We start from the raw sequence: 21099 nt of genomic DNA on the forward strand, positions 1-21099 counted from the left end.
TGGTGTGCTCTGCCTTACAGATGGCTGGTCAGAATAACGTACGCTGCAGCAACCGACCAGGTAACCTGCGTCATGCTCAGCAACAGCGGGACCAAATATTGCTGTGATAAAGAAATGGCACACTGACATATGGGCAGTGATCCATGAACTGCTTAGATTCTTGGGAATGCACCAGCATTTTAGGGTAGTTAGATACTGACATTTCCAGAAATCATAATACATTTGTGAAACAATATTTACCTTGACAAGTAGGTGGTCCATGGAAGTTAGCACTTTCACTCACAACAGAACAGTTTACTCTTGTATTGCTCACTCCACTTGATAGTCTATAGCCCTCATTACAGCTGTACGCAGCTGTCGAGTAAAACTCAGCACTGGAGCCAGAAACAGTCACTTGTGTTGCATTGACTTCTCCCTCGTTGATGCTTGGCATGCTGCACAAAGCTGGGAGAAATGAATGGCATGAACGTACATTAGAATACCGCATAAACAAAGAATAATCTGACATGCATCAGGAGAAGCCATGATGTAGATCCTTTTCCTACCTGCATTTTATAGTGTCACATGTCAACGTACAATCTCCTTAACTAGGAATCAGCAAGGACCTTCTTACCTTGGCATTCTCCAACTCCTTCCCAGTTGCCAGTTGTAGAATTCACCGGGCAGCTAGCTACAGCAACGATGCCCTGAACACGGGTGTAGCCATTACTGCAGGTTACATTTCCAGTACTATCGATTCCAGCAACATTGGACTCTGTGAAGCCACATGCTGAAACATAACATATAATACAAAGGCAAATTTACATTTATGTACAGAAAAGAAGCATACTTGAAACGTTTACGAAGTAATTTGTGTGCAAAATTTAACTCTGAGCCAATAAGAAATGTAAAATAGAGGAAAAACACATGGGAAAGAGTTATGAAGTTATGAAGCAACTATCCACGACTGTAACAAGGTAATAAGCAGTCAGAAAGTGCGAATACTGAGCACCAAAAGTGACAGACTACTGAGACATTCAACGCCCTGAGACCTAGGTCTAACACATTTCCAGTGCGCAAACCAACATCCTTCCAAATTGGAAGGTTCACGGTTAGGTAGAACAGAAGAGGGGAAGGTTTATCTCTGATATTGCGTTTTAGGGGAATACTATGTTGTGCAGATCAGCCAATTTAGAGCATGCGAAGCGTCAACAAACTCACCTCTGCATGTTGTACCATTTCCGTGGAAACCAGCATTACAAGAGCATGTGAATGATCCAACAGTGTTTGTGCAGGCTGCTGATGAGTGACAATCATTCACACCAGAGGGACTGCATTCATCGATATCTGCAATCAGAACGGGAAAGCACAGAAAATAAGCTGCAAAAACCATGGTGAACCCATCGCAGCTCAAGATAGGAGTTGCACACTCTTGGTTATGTACTCTTGATAATATGCATATCCATGACACCTACAATTATACACAACAGCAAAAAACTCAGCAGCATGCCATATACAAAAACAAATGGAATACAATATGGACTCGGATGGAGAGCCAGGGATAATTTATGGAAAAGAAAAAGGACCAAGGAACTACAAGTTGCGATGTAAGATTACGGCAACAAAAAATTCCGCCGTGGGCCAACCCATCCGCGAGTTGCACACTCTTGTTTATCTACTCTTGCTATAACACATCTCCAGCGCGCGAACCAACAGCCTTCCAACTGAACGTTGATTACGGCAACAAAAAAATTCCGCCGTGGGCCAACCCATCCGCGAGTTGCACACTCTTGTTTATCTACTCTTGCTATAACACATCTCCAGCGCGCGAACCAACAGCCTTCCAACTGAACGTTCCCGGTTAGGTAGTACCGAAGAAATGTAAAGTAGAGGAAAAACACATAAGAACGAGTTCTGAAGCAACTATTCACGACTGGAACAAGATAACAAGCAGTCAGAAAGTGCGAAAACAGGGCACAAAAGTGACAGACTACTGAGGCATTCAACGACCTGAGACCTAGCTATAACACATCTCCAGTGCGCAAACCTTCCAACTGAAAGTTCACGGTTAGGTAGAACCGAAGAGGGGAAGGTTTACCTCTGATATTGCTGACCCACCCAAGTTGGGTGGCGTGTTGCTTTGCTGCTTCGGATTGTAGTTAGACCGCATTGTCATGTTATTAACTGGTCTGATCATCGTCCTGTAACATTCGGCATTCTTTGTTGCCGTGGGACTTAGCTTGTGCACATTTTCGCTGCGCTCACCTTCCCCTCTTCGGTCCTACATAACAGTGAACCTTCCAAATTGGAGATGTGTTAGAGCTAGGTCTCAGGTCATTGAATGTCTCAGTAGTCTGTCAGTTTTGTGCACTTTTATCGCACTTTCTGACTGCATATAGTGGCGTAGGAAGATGCATTGTGAGGTTCTCGAAAATTCTACCCAGCGGCTTCCCTAAGAATCATGAGTTGCACATTGCCCGAGCTTTTGCATGCCATATCCCCTGCGGGGCATACAATTCCCTGCTATAAATCTATAGTTATCAGCTTGAAAATGACGTTTAGGGGAATATTATGTTGTGCAGATAAGCCAATTGAAAGCATGCTAAGCATCAACAAACTCACCTCTGCATGTTGTACCATTTCCGTGGTAACCAGCATTACAAGAGCATGTGAATGATCCAACAGTATTTGTGCAGGCTGCTGATGAGTCACAATCATTCACACTAGAGGGACTGCATTCATCGATATCTACAATCAGAACAGGAAAGCACAGAAAAGAAAAGAGACTGCAAAAACCATGGCAGATGCATAATATGCATATCCATGACATCTACAGTTATACACAACAGCAAAAAATCAGCAGCATGCCGTATACAAAATCAAATGGAATACAATATGGACTCGGATGGAGAGCCAGGGATAATTTATGGAAAAGAAAAAGGATCAAGGAACTACAAGTTGCGATGTAATAATTATAATGTCCACTAACACCACCAGTTACTAAACAATCAGCTCAAATTCATCGACATGCAAGTACACCCGCCAACGTCCTTCACGGCTGACACTTTCACCTCGTTCTTGTCTTGGTGCGTTCACCTTCCCGTCCTTTGTTATCCTATAACTTAGAACCTTCCAAGTTGGAAGGCTGTTGGAGTGCGCATCCATGGCGTGCTAGAGCTGATAGCCAGTTAGTTGTAGAATGTCAGTACCGTCGGTCAGTGTCGTGGAATGTTATCGCATGATCTGATTGGTTAGTAACTGGTGGTGTTAGTGGACATTATAGCGTAACTTGTAGTTCCTTGGTCCTTTTCTTTTCTATGAATACAATATGGCACGTACACTTTTGTACAATTTTACAGGTGTTCTGGCCTTTCCTGAAGTTGATTGCCGCCGACAGTGACCAGGATCCAAAACCTTTTCTGGTGTGCTCTGTCTTACAGATGGCTGGTCAGAGTAAAGTACGCTGCAGCAACCGACCAGGTAACCTGCGTCATGCTCAGCAACAGCAGGACCAAATGTTGCTGTGATAAAGAAATGGCACACTGACATATGGGCAGTGATCCATGAACTGCTTAGATTCTTGGGAATGCACCAGCATTTTAGGGTAGTTAGATACTGACATTTCCAGAAATCATAATACATTTGTGAAACAATATTTACCTTGACAAGTAGGTGCTGAATGGAAGACGGCACTTCCATTCACAACAGAACAGTTTACTCTTGTGTTGTTCACTCCACTTGATAGTCTATAGCCCTCATTACAGCTGTACACAGCTGTCGAGTACAACTCAGCACTGGAGCCAGAAACAGTCACTTGTGTTGCATTGACTTCTCCCGCCTTGATGATTGGCATGCTGCACAAAGCTGGGAGAAATGAATGACATGCACAAACATAAGTAACTTGCAAAAACAAAGGATAGACCACATAATTATAATTATAATTATAATTTCAAAATCTACCACCCATGAGGAGGCCTTATTCCACATCTAATCATTTCTGATTCGGATAGGGGGAGGACTATTACTATTAGTACTATATTTCTGATTTGGATAGTGGGAGAACTATTAGTACTATATTGGCCACACGTTCACCATATTTTGTCATTGGCACACAGAAGCTGAATTATTACCTTGGCAGTCTCCGACGTTTTCCCATGTGCCAGTTGTCGAGCCTACTGGGCATGTAGCCACTGCGCTGCCCTGAATACGGGTGAAGGCGTTGTTACAGACTACCTTGCCGGCAGTATTGACACTAGCAACATTTGATTCTGTGAAGCGGCATTCTGGGTAAAACACACAAAATGGCAACTTCAAACTTTTCTACCAAAACCCCATAATTATAACTGAATTTCATTTAAAATTAAAATGTGCAACACGGCTGCTCGTAAAAATTGATATGAGCCCCTCTCCACATAAATTCGATTGTTCGACACGCGCAAAAGGCCGCCGTTAGTCATTACTGTTACGTTGGTGTGAAACCAAGCGAATCAGTTAATTTTAAAATACATTTTTTGACTGAAGCAGGTTGAAGCCTGATGTGACTAGCTAGGTGAACATGTGACATGTGTGATGTCAATGTGGAACGAAGTAGTCAAAGCCAACCGGCAAAATAATGATATAACACAGCAGTGATAAAACCATTCTGCCTCACTTTCCTATGAAATAGCTGATACATGCCCATAGCTTGCTCTAGCACCGAACTGGTTGAAAAGCGGGGCAGTTTGTGGTTAGCGCAACATTGAATTTTGAAACGGATGGTGCAAAAAGTCAGGAGGGATGGTAAAATGTTGGGAAATTAATTCATGGCAAGAGCAACTTCCAGGACATGGCACGTAGCATATAGGGAAGTATTGGGCACTTAAAAGGAGTCAACTTCATTGCCGTTCATCACCCTACACAACAGGATCAGAGTGAAGACATGATTAGTTCACCAAAAAAGTTGGGAGAGTTGAGTTGATAAAGGAACAGTGCACTCACAAAATCGGTCAAGTATGCTATCGCTGGCAGTCGCTGGCATACTGTATGATTGATCAGTCATAGTCAAAATAATCTGATTCTTATGATTAATTTTCTGATGCACAATAAACTTGTGTTACTAGATCAGGTTAAGTTAGAGAATAGATCCACCGTTCAGAGTCTTCAACAGAATGACAGAGGTGTGTGTGTGTGTGTGTGTGTGTGTGTGTGTGTGTGTGTGTGTGTGTGTGTGTACATGTGTGTGTGTACATGTGTATGTGCATACGTGCATGTGCATGCATATCCATTCACGGGTACTATTGAGTGGTAATACCAGGAGTAACATTGATCTGGCCGCTTATCCACGTATCCATGACATTTCACCACCTTCACCACTGTCAGGATTTATAGATGAATACAGAAAACTGACAATTGATTAGGAAAGTCAAAACAAACCCCACATAATATCAAGTACATCAATAATAGAACAGGTACTTTATTCAGATCACACTAGGTTAATTTTTGCTCGGTCAAACACTCACACCTGGTCTCTTTGCTACAGACAGTCACTTCAGGTTCATCTGCTGGTGAACCTGAAGTGAAGCTAGCAGCAAAGAGACCATGTGTGAGTGTTTGAACTGAGTAAAAGTAATGTGTATATGGTTGCAATGGAGTTGGCTAATACTTATAATTATAGGTTATAGACAATTAGTTAGAAAAGTTCATATTAGGAAGTAGTCACCGCATGTTCAAATAGAAGTATGAAAATTGCAGTTGGAGTTTTAGTTGATTCCTCGTTCAAGATACGTCAATTTCATAGGCTAGGCACGCAATACTCATGAATCATACCTTGACATCTTGACCCATTTCCATAGTATCCACTGTTACAGGAACATTCAAATGAACCAATGGTGTTGTTACATGATGCCATTGCATGACAATGATTACCACCAGTGGTACACTCATTGATGTCTGCAACAGGCGCACAAATCATCACTTTTAAAACCATTCAACGGAAAGTCCGTTTCTTTTCATGAAATCCACCATGTTTAGAAGAGAGCCAACAACGCACACCTTGGGCACATTCTGCATGTTAAGTTCTTCTGAAAGTCTGGTGCTACTCTTGATCGTGGGGAAATACTTTGATACACCGTAAACAAAAGATCATCGCTAAAAGGGCACCTATGTATTTCATTACTGAAAGTGTAAACGTGCAAATGGTCAGGGTTCTGACATAATACTATCCAAAAGGTCAACTTCCATGAGAAAACGTCAGTTTGTTAAGAAAGAGGTCATGATATGAGTATTGATGGATAGTTGACTGTACACAGGCTGATGCTGATCGAGGGGAACACAGACATAACGAAGGAGGCATGGGGGCTGGCCTTGACAGAATCATGATGCGCAGGGAGAAGGACACTGACCACCAGCATGCACAACAGGAACATACAACTTACCATCGCAAGTAGGAGCTGAATGGAAGTCAGCAACACCACCAACAACAGAACACTGGATGGATGTGTCGCTCACACCACTTGATAATCTGAAACCACTGTTGCAGTTGTACACAGCTCTAGAGTACAACTGGGCTGTGGAACCAGTCACCATAACTCTTGTACCATCAACTCTTCCATCAATGATACTAGCTACAGAGCACAGAGCTGGACATATCAGCAGCAGGAGCGGCAACACAAGCAAACCCGAATTTTGATTTAAAAGTTGAGAACCTCGGCAAAAACTGAACTGGAAATAGCAAGTGGATACAGTTACAGTTTTTGGTTAACTAATGGGTCTGATAGTCATAGCTTGACCTGTATTAGCTTTTCTGCTTACGCTGTCCGTCCATTTGACTGCTGGTCGTCCTCTCTTCCTTGTCCCAGACACAATGCCCTCCACCAGATCGGTCAGCTAATAGGCTTCCATAATACAACAGTGTTTACAGCAATTTTTTAAAGTGCTACACAATTTCTAACAGGATCTGTAAATACCACCAGTACTGCAAGACCAATTTGCAAAGGAGATCACAGAAGAATGCCCATCTCAAGAATGAGCAATCATAGGGCCAGGCATAAACAGCACACAGTACATACCTTGGCAACTTCCTACATTCAACCAGTAGCCAGTTGAAGAATTCCTTGGACAGATTGCCGTTGCAGTGCCTTCAACACGTGTGAAGCCGGTAACACAAGTTACCTTGCCACTCGCCTTCTCAATACTAGCAACATTTATTTCACTGAACTGGCATTCTGAAGAGTCAAAAATTAAAACGAAAATGGAAAGTACTGTATAAATCTGGAAAGTGCTATGCCACAGTCACCATTGACAAGATTTCACACTCTCCCATGCCTTATTTACTCTGAAAACATAATTGGGCGGTCTGACTTTGGCCACACGTGCCCAAGCCAGATCGCCAAAGTCAACTGCAATGCCCATGGTTTTAAGTGAAGTCGGTAGCAAAGAGACGGAGTGTTTAGACTGAGGAAACCTAACGTGTAAGTGGCTGTAATAGAGTTTGCATATACTATAAGTTTATACTCCAAATCCTTGACATTCTCATTTCACCCCTACTGATTGATCGGAGCAGACTATTTCTTCCAATCACATAATCCTACTGAATCTTCTGTGAGTGAGTCCACCGTGTACAGCATACCTTCACAAGATGTCCCGTTTCCGTAATATCCACTCTTACAGGAACATTCAAATGAACCAATAGTGTTTTTACATGTTGCCATTGAATCACAATTATGACCGCCTGTGCTACACTCGTCGATATCTGGAACCGACACACAAAATGATGAACATTAAAACATCAACATCATAGGAAGAAATAGCTCTGTCCTGCTCTTTTAGTAGTCAAGCACTCTCATATGGGGTAGCAGGGCTTTAGCTAGGTCAAAATAGTAGGGGGGGGGGGGCAGATCTTTCGATCACTACGATCTACCTGGCAACCTATGTCAATGTTTAAAAAGGAAAGCAACAGTTAACTCACATATGAACAAGTCCAAAAAATTGGTACAGCCCACAAGTAACCGATCACAAACTAAACATTAAGCTGTCCGATAGTGAGACAGTTGGTTCATAAAACAGTATTCTTCAACAATCAGGGACCCGATACATGTACTCGATTCAACACATTGAGACAGGTTTCAACTTTCAAGGCTGTTGTTTTCTTGAAAGGAGATGTATTACAGGTAAGTCTTAAATCATTTTAATTGTCAATGACCCCGACCATAAGCTTAGCGAATACAATGCAATTTTACTGTCAAGAAAGACATCATGTTGCCTGCTTACAACATACAACTTACCCACACAAGTAGGAGCTGAATGGAATTCGGCAATACCACCAACAACAGAACACTGGATGGATTTGTCGCTCACACCACTTGACAGTCTGAAACCACTGTTGCAGTTGTACACAGTTCTCGAGTACAACTGGGCTGTGGAACCAGTCACCATAACTCTTGTACCATCAACTCTTCCATCAATGATGCTAGCTGCAGAGCATAGAGCTAAGTACCACACAGTACCAGCAGTGACATCAGCAGCACATGCACAAGCAGCAAAAGGGGGGGGGGGATTCAGATGATCATTGAAATACACGCAGTAAAAATCGGACTAGGAGTGATGACAACTCTAGCTACACAGAGTGCTTGCCCCACACCCTGCCTGTCTTTACTCGATAGAGAAAGGCTCCCAGCGTATAGAGTGGTTTCTTATCTATCACATGACCATACGTTACAGCCATGTTAGTTCCAACCCCAATAAAACCTTACATTTATGGGTCACATGATGTTGGCACATTGGTTCCACTGTCCACATACCATGAACACTTACTACGAGAATTTAATTCCATTTTAAAAGTACAGGCACATAATTATATAATCAAAAAAGAAAAAGGTGAAGAAGAGGTTGGTGCGACTCCGGCGACACTTGGGGAATTGTGAGTCAGTGTCATTGAGAATTCAAGTCGCCAGGAAAAGCGCGAGCTCCCACGTAGGGAGCAACACACAATTCCAAAAAAAAAGAAAGGTAATTTTTTCACAAAGAAAAGCACAGAAACATAGGCAGTCTTGACCTCCACAAAAAAGATATTATTGGACAAAGCATAAACACGATACAAATATCTAAAAAGTACTGCTAGTTACCTTGGCAACTTCCTACATTCATCCAGTGGCCAGTTGAAGAATTCCTAGGACAGCTTGCCCTTGCAGTGCCTTCAACACGCGTGAAGCCGCCAGCACACCTTACTTCACCACTTGCCTTCTCAATAACAGCAACATTTATCTCACTGAACTGACATTCTGGACAGTCAAAAAATAGAGAGCACATTACGAGTGCTTTGCATTCTATGACATTTCGTTTGTTATCACACAACTACATTGAGAATCTGCGCCGATAACTGTTACAGATGTTACAAAAAACATGGAACAAGTCCATGCTAACATGCAAAACTGGTTTCAAGGGATATGGAGGGGATTCGTGCAGAAAAAAAACAATCTACAAAAAGTACTTGCATCCCTACTCACAATGGAAAGTAGAGCAGTACAGCAGTAGAGCAGTAGAGCAACGTCAGAGCAATGCACTTTCTTTGCAAGACCCAACTGACTTTTGTGGGCACATGTTAAAAACTGATGGCATACCTTCACATGATGTCCCATTGCCATAATAGCCACTCTTGCACGAACATTCAAATGAACCAATGATGTTGCTACATGATGCCATTGCATCACAATCATCAACACCAGTTGTACACTCATTGATATCTGTGGAAAGCACACAAAGTAATACATACCGCATAGTAACATCAACATCATCAGCAGCACGAATTAGTGGTTTCGACTTTGGCGAAGATTGTTCGGAAAGGGTTTGCTCCCCACACTGGAGCTCGTGCTATTCCGCCGACTTGACTTGACACGACTGACTCACTCACTCACGACTGCCATCCAGAGCACACGAGAACCATCAGCAGAACATATCAAAGGTATATACAACAATTCTGGGACATTTTCATTGTGCATTCACATACCTTCCCGGTGACACATCAACTACATTCAACTACATTCCTAACTTGAGTGAAATTTCGGAAAAAAAGAAAGAAAAAAGAGGTACATAATGCACACACTTACCATCACACATCGTGCCATTGATCATAGATGACTGACCGTTAGCTTCACAAACAATACTATTAGCACCATTCAGCCAATACCCTTTTGAACATGAAATGCTTAAGCTTTCATTGTATGTAAAGCTATCCTCGCCATTGCCCACTAACCCATTACTTGGAGGACCGGGAACCGGGCATCTTACAACTGAACAAAACAAACAAACATCAGAACAATAAATGCAACACCAGCAAACCCATATCAAAGCTCAAAGGGTCTTCATCTCTCTATGGCTACCGTGAAAGAGAAGAGAATCACTCAAGAGATATAACAGTAATAACATGTTTTAAAGGATTGGGAGAACTTCAAATTCAAAGGATCAGTTGGGGCAGTGAACTGCCTGAAAAGAGAAAAAAAACTTCACTTCCCCGACTGATCCTTTGAATTTGAAGTTCTCCCAGTCCTTTAATTAACAATTAATTACTTTCTGTCACCTCTGGCAGTACGTTCCAGAAACTGACAGTGGTTGGTCCCCTGGGGAAGGGAAAAACCCCCAAGTGCCATCAGTGTGTGTGGCACGTGTCATGAGCTGCCTTTGGAGTGAAAACTTGTCAGCGCCTTCTAGGTTCAGCCTTCTCCCATAGCTCAGATGGTTAGAGCATTGCTCGTGACAAGCAAGGTCCCTGGGTCTGGCATTTTTCAGGTAGTTCACTTCCCCAACTGATCCTTTGGATATAAAAAGTATAGGACAATATTTCGCACGTCAAATGAGTTTGAAGGTCACACTTCATTGGATATAAAAAGTATAGGACAATATTTCGCACGTCAAATGAGTTTGAAGGTCACACTTCAGTTCCAATCTGGGCGTGCCCAATCATGGCAGCTCATTGTCAAGTTTGTTCTTCCTTGCAACACAACTGATGGGTTGCAAGCCATGATGGACTCATGGTGGACTCTTGAACTGAAGGATACTAATTCTACAGCATTGAGTGAAATATAGAAACTACCGGGAATACTGTGCTCTTTCCTCTTTACATCAGCGGAAAGTTTTCTACATTTATGGGGTTGATGTCAAGTTGAGAGAAATTATTGGCTCTGTCTGTGCTCTATTTGGAAATGCTATACGATAATGTGATATCCATTTATCAAAACACAACAAAACACCATTCCGTAGCCGGAATCCACAAGATGCCGCTGTTGCGGATTGTGTGCAATGTTGAACATGAATGGCCTGAGTGGACCACAGTGATTTGAATCACTGGTATCAAAATGTTACGTCCAGAAAAGGAATCAAGCAGGTCACTTTGGTGGAAGGTACAAGTAGTTCCATCAAGAAGTTCCATCAAAGAATATCCAGGCTTAACAGAGCAGTAACAGTACATGGTTTGACGACATAACACACCAACACTACACACCACTAGGACCTAGGAGTTTAGCAGAATTACTGGAATATTCCGATAACAACAACTGCAAAGAACATTCATATCAAAACAACTGCAAAGGTCTTACTTCCGCAAAATGTTCCATTTCCGGTATAACCAGTGTTACAGTGACATGTATATGAGCCAAGGGTATCTGTACATCTCGCATTTCTATGGCAGTCATGAAGGCTCCCATCAGTACACTCAAGTACGTCTAAGAAGAAACATATCACAACAGAATATTTTTTAAAGGGAGCCAAATCAAAACACCGTTCGTTTGGAGAAGTAACGTTTCTCTTCGCTCTCCTTCAGGAGAGTGAACAGTTTCATCAAATGGAGTAAAGAAGGGAATGGAGCGAGGGATGAGAGCTCATTGACGGTCAGTGCAGAGTAGCGACTTGTGGCTGCTCGGCTGGTTGGTCACCCGGAGCTCCGTCAACACGGGCAAAACGCTGAAGCGAGTGCGTAGCCGAGGTTGCGCTGACTAGTTGGCGGCGGCAAGCAGAGCTCCACAGCCTCAGTATCAGAACTGCTACCACGACACAGGCACCGCAACAGCAGCAGAATGTTGGAATGTGTGAGTCTGCCTTGCTCATTCTACTATTATATCATGCAAGTACTGTTTTTTATGAAGATCTTTTTGCAAATTGTCTGTACATGTGCTCAATGCTTCCGTTTTGTTGTGTAGATTTCGACTTCGTAGTTCTCAGCTATAGTCTATTGGTAGAATTGTACAATGTGTTTACTCGTATTATGTCCGCGGCTTTTGACACTCTGCACGTCAACTATCTGTATGTGCATCATACTTACAGTATAGTACTCGGCAGTTTCCGGGTTTTATTTGTTGAAGGAAATAGTTGACAGTTCATGTGTGACTGTTTTGATATAATTCTGTGTTGCCTATTCTGCAGTTGCATGCGTATTAGCACCTCATTGACCCCACTCGTTCCTCATTCTTCATTCCATTTGGCCTAAGCGAAGACTAGCCAAGCTTGCTTGGTGATGTCAACGCGAAAAGGCTGATAATAATAACAAGAGCGCATAAACAGTATGCAACTGTGGTTATGGGACAGTGCGCTGCCTTCATTACGTGACTTGCCTTTATCACGCTCTGAAAGCAAGCATGCGACGAACTTTCCAGGAAGCCCAAGATTGAAAAATCAAATTCAGTCTGCGTACATTTTTCCGTACATAAAGGGTTATGGTGAAGTGCCACATGAAATCAGCATTTTTATGTACTGCTCACAGAAAATGTAACATCTTCAGAGGAATAACATCACCAAAATACTCTTTTCATCCATTCAAACATATGTCAACCGATACTCTCGTACTTCGATATCTGATCAACAATTTGTGTACGCGTTAACCTTAAGGAACACTCCCACTGTTAGGAAATACTTCAACGTGCAACAAAGACCACAGTGACAATGCCAACCACAAGGGCAACAACACAAACCAATTCATAATGCTAACTATACATCCGCCCAACTCACCTTCACAATGTGTTCCATTTCCTGTAAACCCTGACATGCATGAACATCCATAACTTCCATCAGTGTTCACACACCATGCATCATGGTGACAGTCATGTAAAGATGTATCGTTGCATTCAACAATGTCTGCAAATAACGACAAGACAGCAGAGTAAAAATTACTGCAACAGATTACAATATGATCAGCTTCAAATGCATACTATTACAATACATGATAATGGTCCAGTTCGAAACACATTCGCAATGTTCACAGCAATGACAGCACAACAACTATCACGCACCTTGGCACTTGGGAGGTACAGCATCAAGAGCACCACTTGAATCACAAAGAGCTTTGTCTTCACCCACAAGACGGAAGCCGTGGTCGCATGAATACACAACTCGCTCATTGAACTGGATAGAAGCAGAACCAGGACTTGTGCTGCCATTTCCCGGGGTTTTGATCGGACAGGTTTTGACTGCACATGTACAGAAACAAAAGAGGTATACACACCTGAATTAGGTAGGCACACAAACACACACACAAACACATGCGCACGCACACACGCACACACGCACACACACACACGCGCACACACACTCACACACACACACACACACACACACACACTACCACAAGCAAGTTGAATCATCAAAGTCTTCCATGGCAAAAAGTTTACTAAAATGGATATGTTGTAGCAAGCTGCCTTGAGTCACAGTCAAAATATTCTGCACAAAGTCCTGGAAAACAGTTATTCACAACTTACTTGTACATGTAGGTGCATTTCTCCATACACCATCTGTATTGGTACAGGTTTCAGCTGTATTATCTTGAACAACTTCATAACCATCGACACAAGTCACAGCCCCATTGCTTGAAATCGACTGTATAAACCGTCCTGTTGGAGCTGTACAGGCTAAAAGCACATGGTCAAAGGAAACAAATACAAAAACGTTCGAGAAAAAGCAAATAAACATACACACGCACTTGACAATCATCCTCGTAAGGCTTGGTAAACATGAACAGGAATTCCTCACAATAACACGCCCTAGTACATCATCAGTTGAAATCCTTACCTTGACAAGATGCAAGGTTCTGCCAATTTGGAGACAGATCTTCACATGCAGGCTGTGTTCCATTGTAGTAGTATCCATAGTCGCAAGTTACAGTGCCATTATAAGACACACTAGAGATCTTTCGACCGCTACCATCTATCTTGCAACCTACGTCAATGTTCAGGAAGGAAAGCAACAGAAGAGGCCAAATGTTAACTCACATAATTTGGTACAGCACACGAGAGACCGATCACAAACTCAACGCAACCCTTTGTGAGCCCATCGATCGATATCGATCAATTGGTACAGTGGCAATAAAATAAAAAGATATATCTCTGGCGTTCCTTCACTGATTTTCATAAACAAAGCATATATGTTTCGAAAAGAACCTTGACTACCACATCCGTTATCCGAAGGAGGTAAGATGCCGCTGTCGTGAGACTCGTAGTAGCAGGAAAACTGAAAAATGCACTCTGATCGAAAATTTCAAAATTTCACACCGCATTTGGCGGGGATTTCTCCGGAATGCTACGTCATGCTCAAGCATGCCGCACACCACAATGTTGCGCTTGAAACGAGCTTTCAGCTGTATTTTGTTTGAAGTCAATGTGATGAAGGAGAATGGAATGGGAGCGGTTTGAACTTTGCTGAAGTTGTTCGCCCAGGGCTGCTGTTTTGAGCGGCGTTCTAGGCCATGCAGAGCAAAGGACGTGCAGGTAGCTGCCTTGAGTGTGGTATTAGTCGCTTCCTCTTGGAAATACCTTTCCAGCAGTGGCTAGTTCGTCAAAATCGGTGAATGTTTGGTAGGGATACAAGCGAAAGTGCATGTTATTTTGAAGGTGAGTTAACACGCCTGCACTCGCTATTGCAGACCAGTGGAGGGCATACATCATATGGAGGATTCATGGAGTGCTGGGCAACCGAATCTGGCATGTGATAATCATGTAGGATAGTCCACGCACGAGGTGCAGCCCATGAAATGGGCACCCATGAACTGGGCGGAGCGTGGACGGCCTGTATGATAGTGTGTATGTATGTCCACGCACAAAGTGCAGCCCATGAGATGGGCGCCCATGAAATGGACGGAGTGTGGACGGCCCACGTACGAAGTGCAATGCCCGTTAGGAGGCAGGAGTGTGGGAGTATGAGTGTGATGGCCGAAGGCCGTGATAATTGCCAGATGAGAGGATATAGCTGGCCCAGCACTCCTATTTATTTTCGTCTTGTATGAATTATGATACCTGTGTTGAATTAAGGATATCAGTATTATTCATAGATGGGAAGATGTGGGTGGGTGAGAAAGGAGCAAACCGGTGTTCTTCTCACGACCCAAGCAAAGCAAATATGAAGTAGCAATGTGGCCAGCGCGAAGTATGGTGTATGCGTTACGGGTTCAAGCTCCGATGTGTGCTGCAGCCGCATATGGCTGGTTGGCTGGCGAGTTCAGGTGAGTTCCGGCGTACGCATGTTACATGCCACCGCAGCGTGCATGTACGTGTTGCTTGACATCAACAGTACATAACCCCCCAGAGTGTGCAACGCCGATCCAGCTCTGTGTAGGGTCTTGGTCGAGCGGAATCGGATCTTCTGATGTCATGCGTACACTTCACACCAGCGCAAGGCCGGTCTCGAGGCAGGGCACCATTGTTTTTGATCCAAGAGTACCCGCGACTTCCCGGGTTCCCCTCGGATGTGTACGGTATTATGACGCAAAGATCCGATTCCGCTCGACCAAGACCCTACACAGAGCTGGATCAGGCGTTGCACACTCTGGGGGGTTATGTACTCTTGTTGACATGCATCAATGAATAGCGTGGGATCTGAGGGCTCTTTGGAAGCCGCAGGAGCGCGTGTGAAGTGGTGGCTTGTGCAATGTGTTAACCTACATTACCGCAAGCTCTAATGTGCTATAAATTGTCGTACTTTCAGTGGGGTCACAAAGGGTTAAGCTGTCCGATAGTGAGCCAGTTGGTTCATAAGTCAGTATCCTTCAACATTCAGGGACCTGATACATGTACTCGATTCAACACAGTGAGACAGGTTTCAAGGCTGTTGGTTTCTTGAAAGGAGATGTATCACAGGGAAGTGTTTAATCATTTTAAAATGACCCGACCATCAGCTTAGTAAGCAGAATGCAATTTTACTGTCAAGAAAGACATCATGTTGCCTGCTTACAACATACAACTTACCCACACAAGTAGGAGCTGAATGGAAGTCAGCAATACCACCAACAACAGAACACTGAATGGATGTGTCGCTCACACCACTTGATAGTCTGAAGCCACTGTTGCAGCTGTACACAGCTCTAGAGTACAACTGGGCTATGGAACCAGCCACCATTACTCTTGTACCATCAACTCTTCCATCAATGATCCTAGCGACGGAGCATAGAGCTAAGTACCACATAGTACCAGCAGTGACATTGGCAGCACACGCACAAGCAGCAACAACAAAAAAGGGGATTCAAATTATCATTGAAAACACACACTAAAAATTGGGCTAGGAAACTCCAGCTACATAGAGAACTTGCCCCACACTTTGCCTGTCTTTACTCGATAGAAAAGGCCAAAAAAACAGTTGGCTACCAACTAAGTTCCCAGCTTATAGAGTGGTTTCTTATCTATCACATGACCATATGGGACAGCCATGTTAGTTCTGTCCACATACCATGTTCACTTACTACGAGAATTTAATCCACTCTAGAACTGGAGAAAGACTGCAACTGATATCTATATTTAGGTACCTAATTATAATTATAATCAAAATGAAAGGTCATTTTGCACAAAGAAAAGCACAGAAACATAGGCAGTCTTGACCTCAAATAAGATATCATGGGATAAAGCATAAACACGATACAAATATCTAAAAGTCCTGCTAGTTACCTTGGCAACTTCCTACATTCATCCAGTGGCCAGTTGAAGAATTCCTTGCACAGCTTGCCGCTGCAGTGCCTTCAACATGTGTGAAGCCGGCAGCACAAGTTACCTTGCCACTCGCCTTCTCAATAACAGCAACATTCATTTCACTGAACTGGCATTCTGGACAGTCGAAAACAGAGAGTGTATTACACGCGCATTGCATTCTATGACATTCCGTTTGTTATCATCCAACTACATTGAGAATCTGTGCCGAGAACTGTTGGCATTCTACTACACATGTTAGAAAACAAAAAGTCCAGGCTAACACGTGAACAGGTTTGAAGGGATTCATGCAAAAAACACAAATCTACAAAAAGCCAGGCTACGGGCATACCCTACCTATACCAAAAAGTAAAACAATGTCAAGGCAATGCACTTTCCTTGCAACAAACCAACTGACTTGTGGGAACATGTTAACCCTTTGCGGACTGATACCGTACATAAGTGTCAAAACGCCAGACCCTGATTTCCTGATGCCGCACATGTGCGTCAAGTAAAAGCGCATGCTTGCACAGTGCATATACATCAATGTTCAAATTGTCGTAACTCTATTATCCGTTGTCCGATCATCGTCAACGAGGGCTCATAGGAAAGGTGAGAGAATAAGCTTTCCAGGGGTATGTCGTTTGATGTAGCACGAGGGAATCACTGAGAGTCGAAGAACAGTACGCGAATATGCTTGAAAATGTTTTGAAAATGTCATGCGCAGAGCGCCTCGAAGTGATCAGCGTGCCTCAAAAGGGGGCTTCTCCTGTAACTCATCGCTGCACGGCGCATGCAAAGTAGAGACCAAAGGAATTACTTGAGCTTCATGAATCTGCAGGACTTTGAATCATCGTTCTACGTTGAGCAAAACTTAGCAACGATGAAATTTGTTGAGGTGTGTACAGAATCTCGATCAGGCATAATAGGGCAGCCCTCAACAGGCTTGAAGGCGATTCTGTTGCTTCTGCTGGGTGTCTAGTGGCGATACTCAGAGAGGGGGAGATCTATAGCTTCAAAAATGAGACCAAGATCAAAAAAATACGAAACAAAGATAAAAAAATTACAAAACTGGTGAGTGAAATTAGATAGCTTTCGAATTCATACTGGGATTGTTGCGTGTGGCAGCGCATGCGGTGGTAGGAAATTGTGGATTTAGTACCCGGGCACAACAGGTTAACAATTTATGCCATACCTTCACAAGATGTCCCGTTGCCATAATAGCCACTCTTACACGAACATTCAAATGAACCAATGGTGTTGCTACATGATGCCATTGCATCACAATCATCAACACCAGCGGTACACTCATCGATATCTGTAAAAAGCATACAAAGTAATATACACCGCATAGTACCATTCACATCATCAGCAGAACATATCAACATTTTCGACAACCACTCTGGGACATTTCCATTGTGCATTCACACACCTCCCCCACACTTGCTATGTTCGCAGCAATGACAGCACAACAACTATCACGCACCTTGGCACTTGGGAAGTACAGCATCCAGAGCACCAATAGAATCACAAAGAGCTTTGTCTCTACCAACAAGACGTCACCAAAAAAACCAGGCACGTGTGCTCTTAAAGGGGGGGGGGGGGTCCGGGGAGCTTCAACCGGGAAATTTTTCAACAAATGAAGCAAAATCCTGCATATTGAGCGAAAAAATAGCGAGCAGAATGCAATTTCACTGCAAAAAAACATCAGTTTACCTGCTTGCAACATACAACTTACCATCGCAAGTAGGAGCTGAATGGAAGTCAGCAATACCACCAACAACAGAACACTGGATAGATGTGTCGCTCACACCACTTGATATTCTGAAACCGCTGTTGCAGTTGTACACAGCTCTTGAGTACAACTGGGCTGTGGAACCAGTCACCATAACTCTAGTCCCATCAACTCTTCCATCAAAGATGATAGCTGCAGAGCATAGAGCTAAGTGCCACATAGTAGCAGCAGTGACATTGGCAGCACACGCACAAGCAGCAACAAAAAAGGGGGATTCAAATGATCATTGAAAACACACAGTTGGTTACACCGTCCGCATACCACGAAAAAAGTGAAAGGTCATTTTTCACAAGCACAGAAACATAGGCAGTCTTGACCTCAACAAATAAGATATCATCGGACAAAGCATAAATACGATACAAATATCTAAAAGAATTGCAAGTTACCTTGGCAATTTCCTACATTTATCCATTGGCCAGTTGAATTCCTTGGACAGCTTGCCGCTGCAGTGCCTTCAACGTGTGTGTAGCCGGCAACACAAGTTACCTTGCCACTAGCTTTCTCAATAACAGCAACATTCATTTCACTGAACTGGCATTCTGGACAGACGAAAATAGAGAGTGCATTACAAGTGTATTGCATTCGACAAAATTCCGTTTGTTATCACACAGCTACATTGAGAATCTGCGCCGAGAACCGTTACAGATGTTACAAAAAACATCTCAAAAGTCCATACTAACATGCAGAAGTGGTTTGAAGGGTTTTGGAGGGGATCCATGAATAATATTATGGCATACCTTCACATGATGTCCCGTTGCCATAATAGCCACTCTTACACGAACATTCAAATGAACCAATGATGTTCGTACATGATGCCATTGCATCACAATCATCAACGCCAGCCGTACACTCATCGATATCTGTAAAAAGCACACGAAGTAATATACACCGCATAGTAGTAGTACCATCAACATCATCAGCGGAACATATCAACATTTTAGACAACCATTCTGGGACATTTTCATTGTGCATTCACCGCACCCCCCCCCCCCCCCCCCCCCCCCACACACACACACACACATTGGCACTTGGGGGAGGTACAGCAACAGAGGAGACCAAATGTGAACTATAAGGGAATAAGGGCCGAATGCTGCATCGCAGCCTTTTCGGACCAAAACCAGTCGACTCAGCGTCCAAAGGACTACAACATATGGGCCAATGGCGGTCATCCGTGATTTTATAAGAACGACATGGCGCTTTTAGTGACATTTTGCATACATATACCCATCTAGTAGACTACAACTGGTGAAAATTTGATTTTAGGCTGAACTTCCCCTTTAATTGTCAATGACCCCGACCATCAGCTTAGTGAAACAGAATGCAATTTCACTACAGAAAAAAGACATCAGTTTGCCTGCTTCCAACATACAACTTACCATCGCAAGTAGGAGCTGAATGGAAGCCAGCAATACCACCAACAACAGAACACTGGATGGATGTGTTGCTCACACCACTTGATAGTCTGAAACCACTGTTGCAGCTGTACACAGCTCTAGAGTACAACTGGGCTATGGAACCAGCCACCATTACTCTTGTACCATCAACTCTTCCATCAATGATCCTAGCGACAGAGCATAGAGCTAAGTACCACATAGTACCAGCAGTGACATTGGCAGCACACGCACAAGCAGCAACAACAAAAAAGGGGATTCAAATTATCATTGGAAACACACAGGAAAATCGGGCTAGGAATGATGAAAACTCTAGTTACATAGAGCACTTGCCCCACATTTTTCCCGTCTTTACCGGATAGAAAAGGCCAAACAAAAAGTTGGCTACCAACTAAGTTCCCAGCTTATAGAGTGGTTTCTAATCTATCACATGACTATACGGGACAGCCATGTTAGTTCCAACCCCAACAAAGCTAGTCCTCACATTCATGGGTCACATCGTGTCGGCACGTTGGTTGCACCGTCCCATGATCACTCACTACGAGAATCTAATATCCCATGACAAAGATGTGAAACCACTCTATTAACTGGTGAAAGACTGCAACTAATTTGTATCTTTAAGTACAGGTACCTAATTTATAATTATAATCAAAAGTGAAAGGTCATTTTTCACAAAGAACTGAAACATAGGCAGTCTTGACCTCTACAAAATAAGATATCATTGGACAAAGCATAAATAAGGTACAAATATCTAAAAGAACTGCAAGTTACCTTGGCAACTTCCTACATTCATCCAGTGGCCAGTTGAAGAATTCCTTGCACAGCTTGCCGCTGCATTGCCTTCAACACGTGTGTAGCCGGCAACACAAGTTACCTTTCCAGCCGCCTTCTCAATAACAGCAACATTCATTTCACTGAACTGGCATTCTGGACAGTCGAAAATAGAGAGTGCATTACAAGTGCATTGCATTTGGCAAAATTCTGTTTGAAACCGCACAACTACAGTGAGAATCTGCACCGAGAACCG

At 43.2% G+C, this 21099-nt stretch overlaps 2 protein-coding genes across 2 annotated transcripts in view; both read right to left on the reverse strand.

Moving 5' to 3' along the window:
• LOC135810454 (fibrillin-2-like) overlaps positions 1-21099 on the reverse strand; it is a 159025-nt gene that overhangs the window by 48734 nt on the left and 89192 nt on the right. The window contains exons 6-11 of the mRNA XM_065323947.1: positions 4110-4262; positions 3640-3843; positions 2602-2727; positions 1201-1326; positions 614-769; positions 241-444 (exon numbers count right to left, since the gene is read on the reverse strand). Coding sequence (XP_065180019.1) covers positions 241-444; positions 614-769; positions 1201-1326; positions 2602-2727; positions 3640-3843; positions 4110-4262 — 969 coding nt within the window. The remainder of the gene's footprint in view (positions 1-240; positions 445-613; positions 770-1200; positions 1327-2601; positions 2728-3639; positions 3844-4109; positions 4263-21099) is intronic.
• LOC135810971 (fibrillin-1-like) lies at positions 4838-20060 on the reverse strand. The gene is made up of 22 exons (XM_065324340.1): positions 20051-20060; positions 19419-19541; positions 19068-19220; positions 18625-18828; positions 18082-18204; positions 16869-17024; positions 16176-16379; positions 14008-14154; positions 13698-13847; positions 13233-13409; positions 12952-13077; positions 11547-11672; positions 10062-10244; positions 9576-9698; positions 9081-9236; positions 8241-8444; positions 7586-7708; positions 7026-7181; positions 6393-6596; positions 5785-5907; positions 5480-5573; positions 4838-4871 (listed from the first exon to the last, which is right to left on the reverse strand). Exons 1-22 carry the CDS (start codon positions 20058-20060, stop codon positions 4838-4840), a joined length of 3099 nt encoding a protein of 1032 aa, XP_065180412.1.

Source organism: Sycon ciliatum, chromosome 2 (assembly GCF_964019385.1).
Source record: "Sycon ciliatum chromosome 2, ocSycCili1.1, whole genome shotgun sequence".
Lineage (NCBI taxonomy): Eukaryota > Metazoa > Porifera > Calcarea > Leucosolenida > Sycettidae > Sycon > Sycon ciliatum.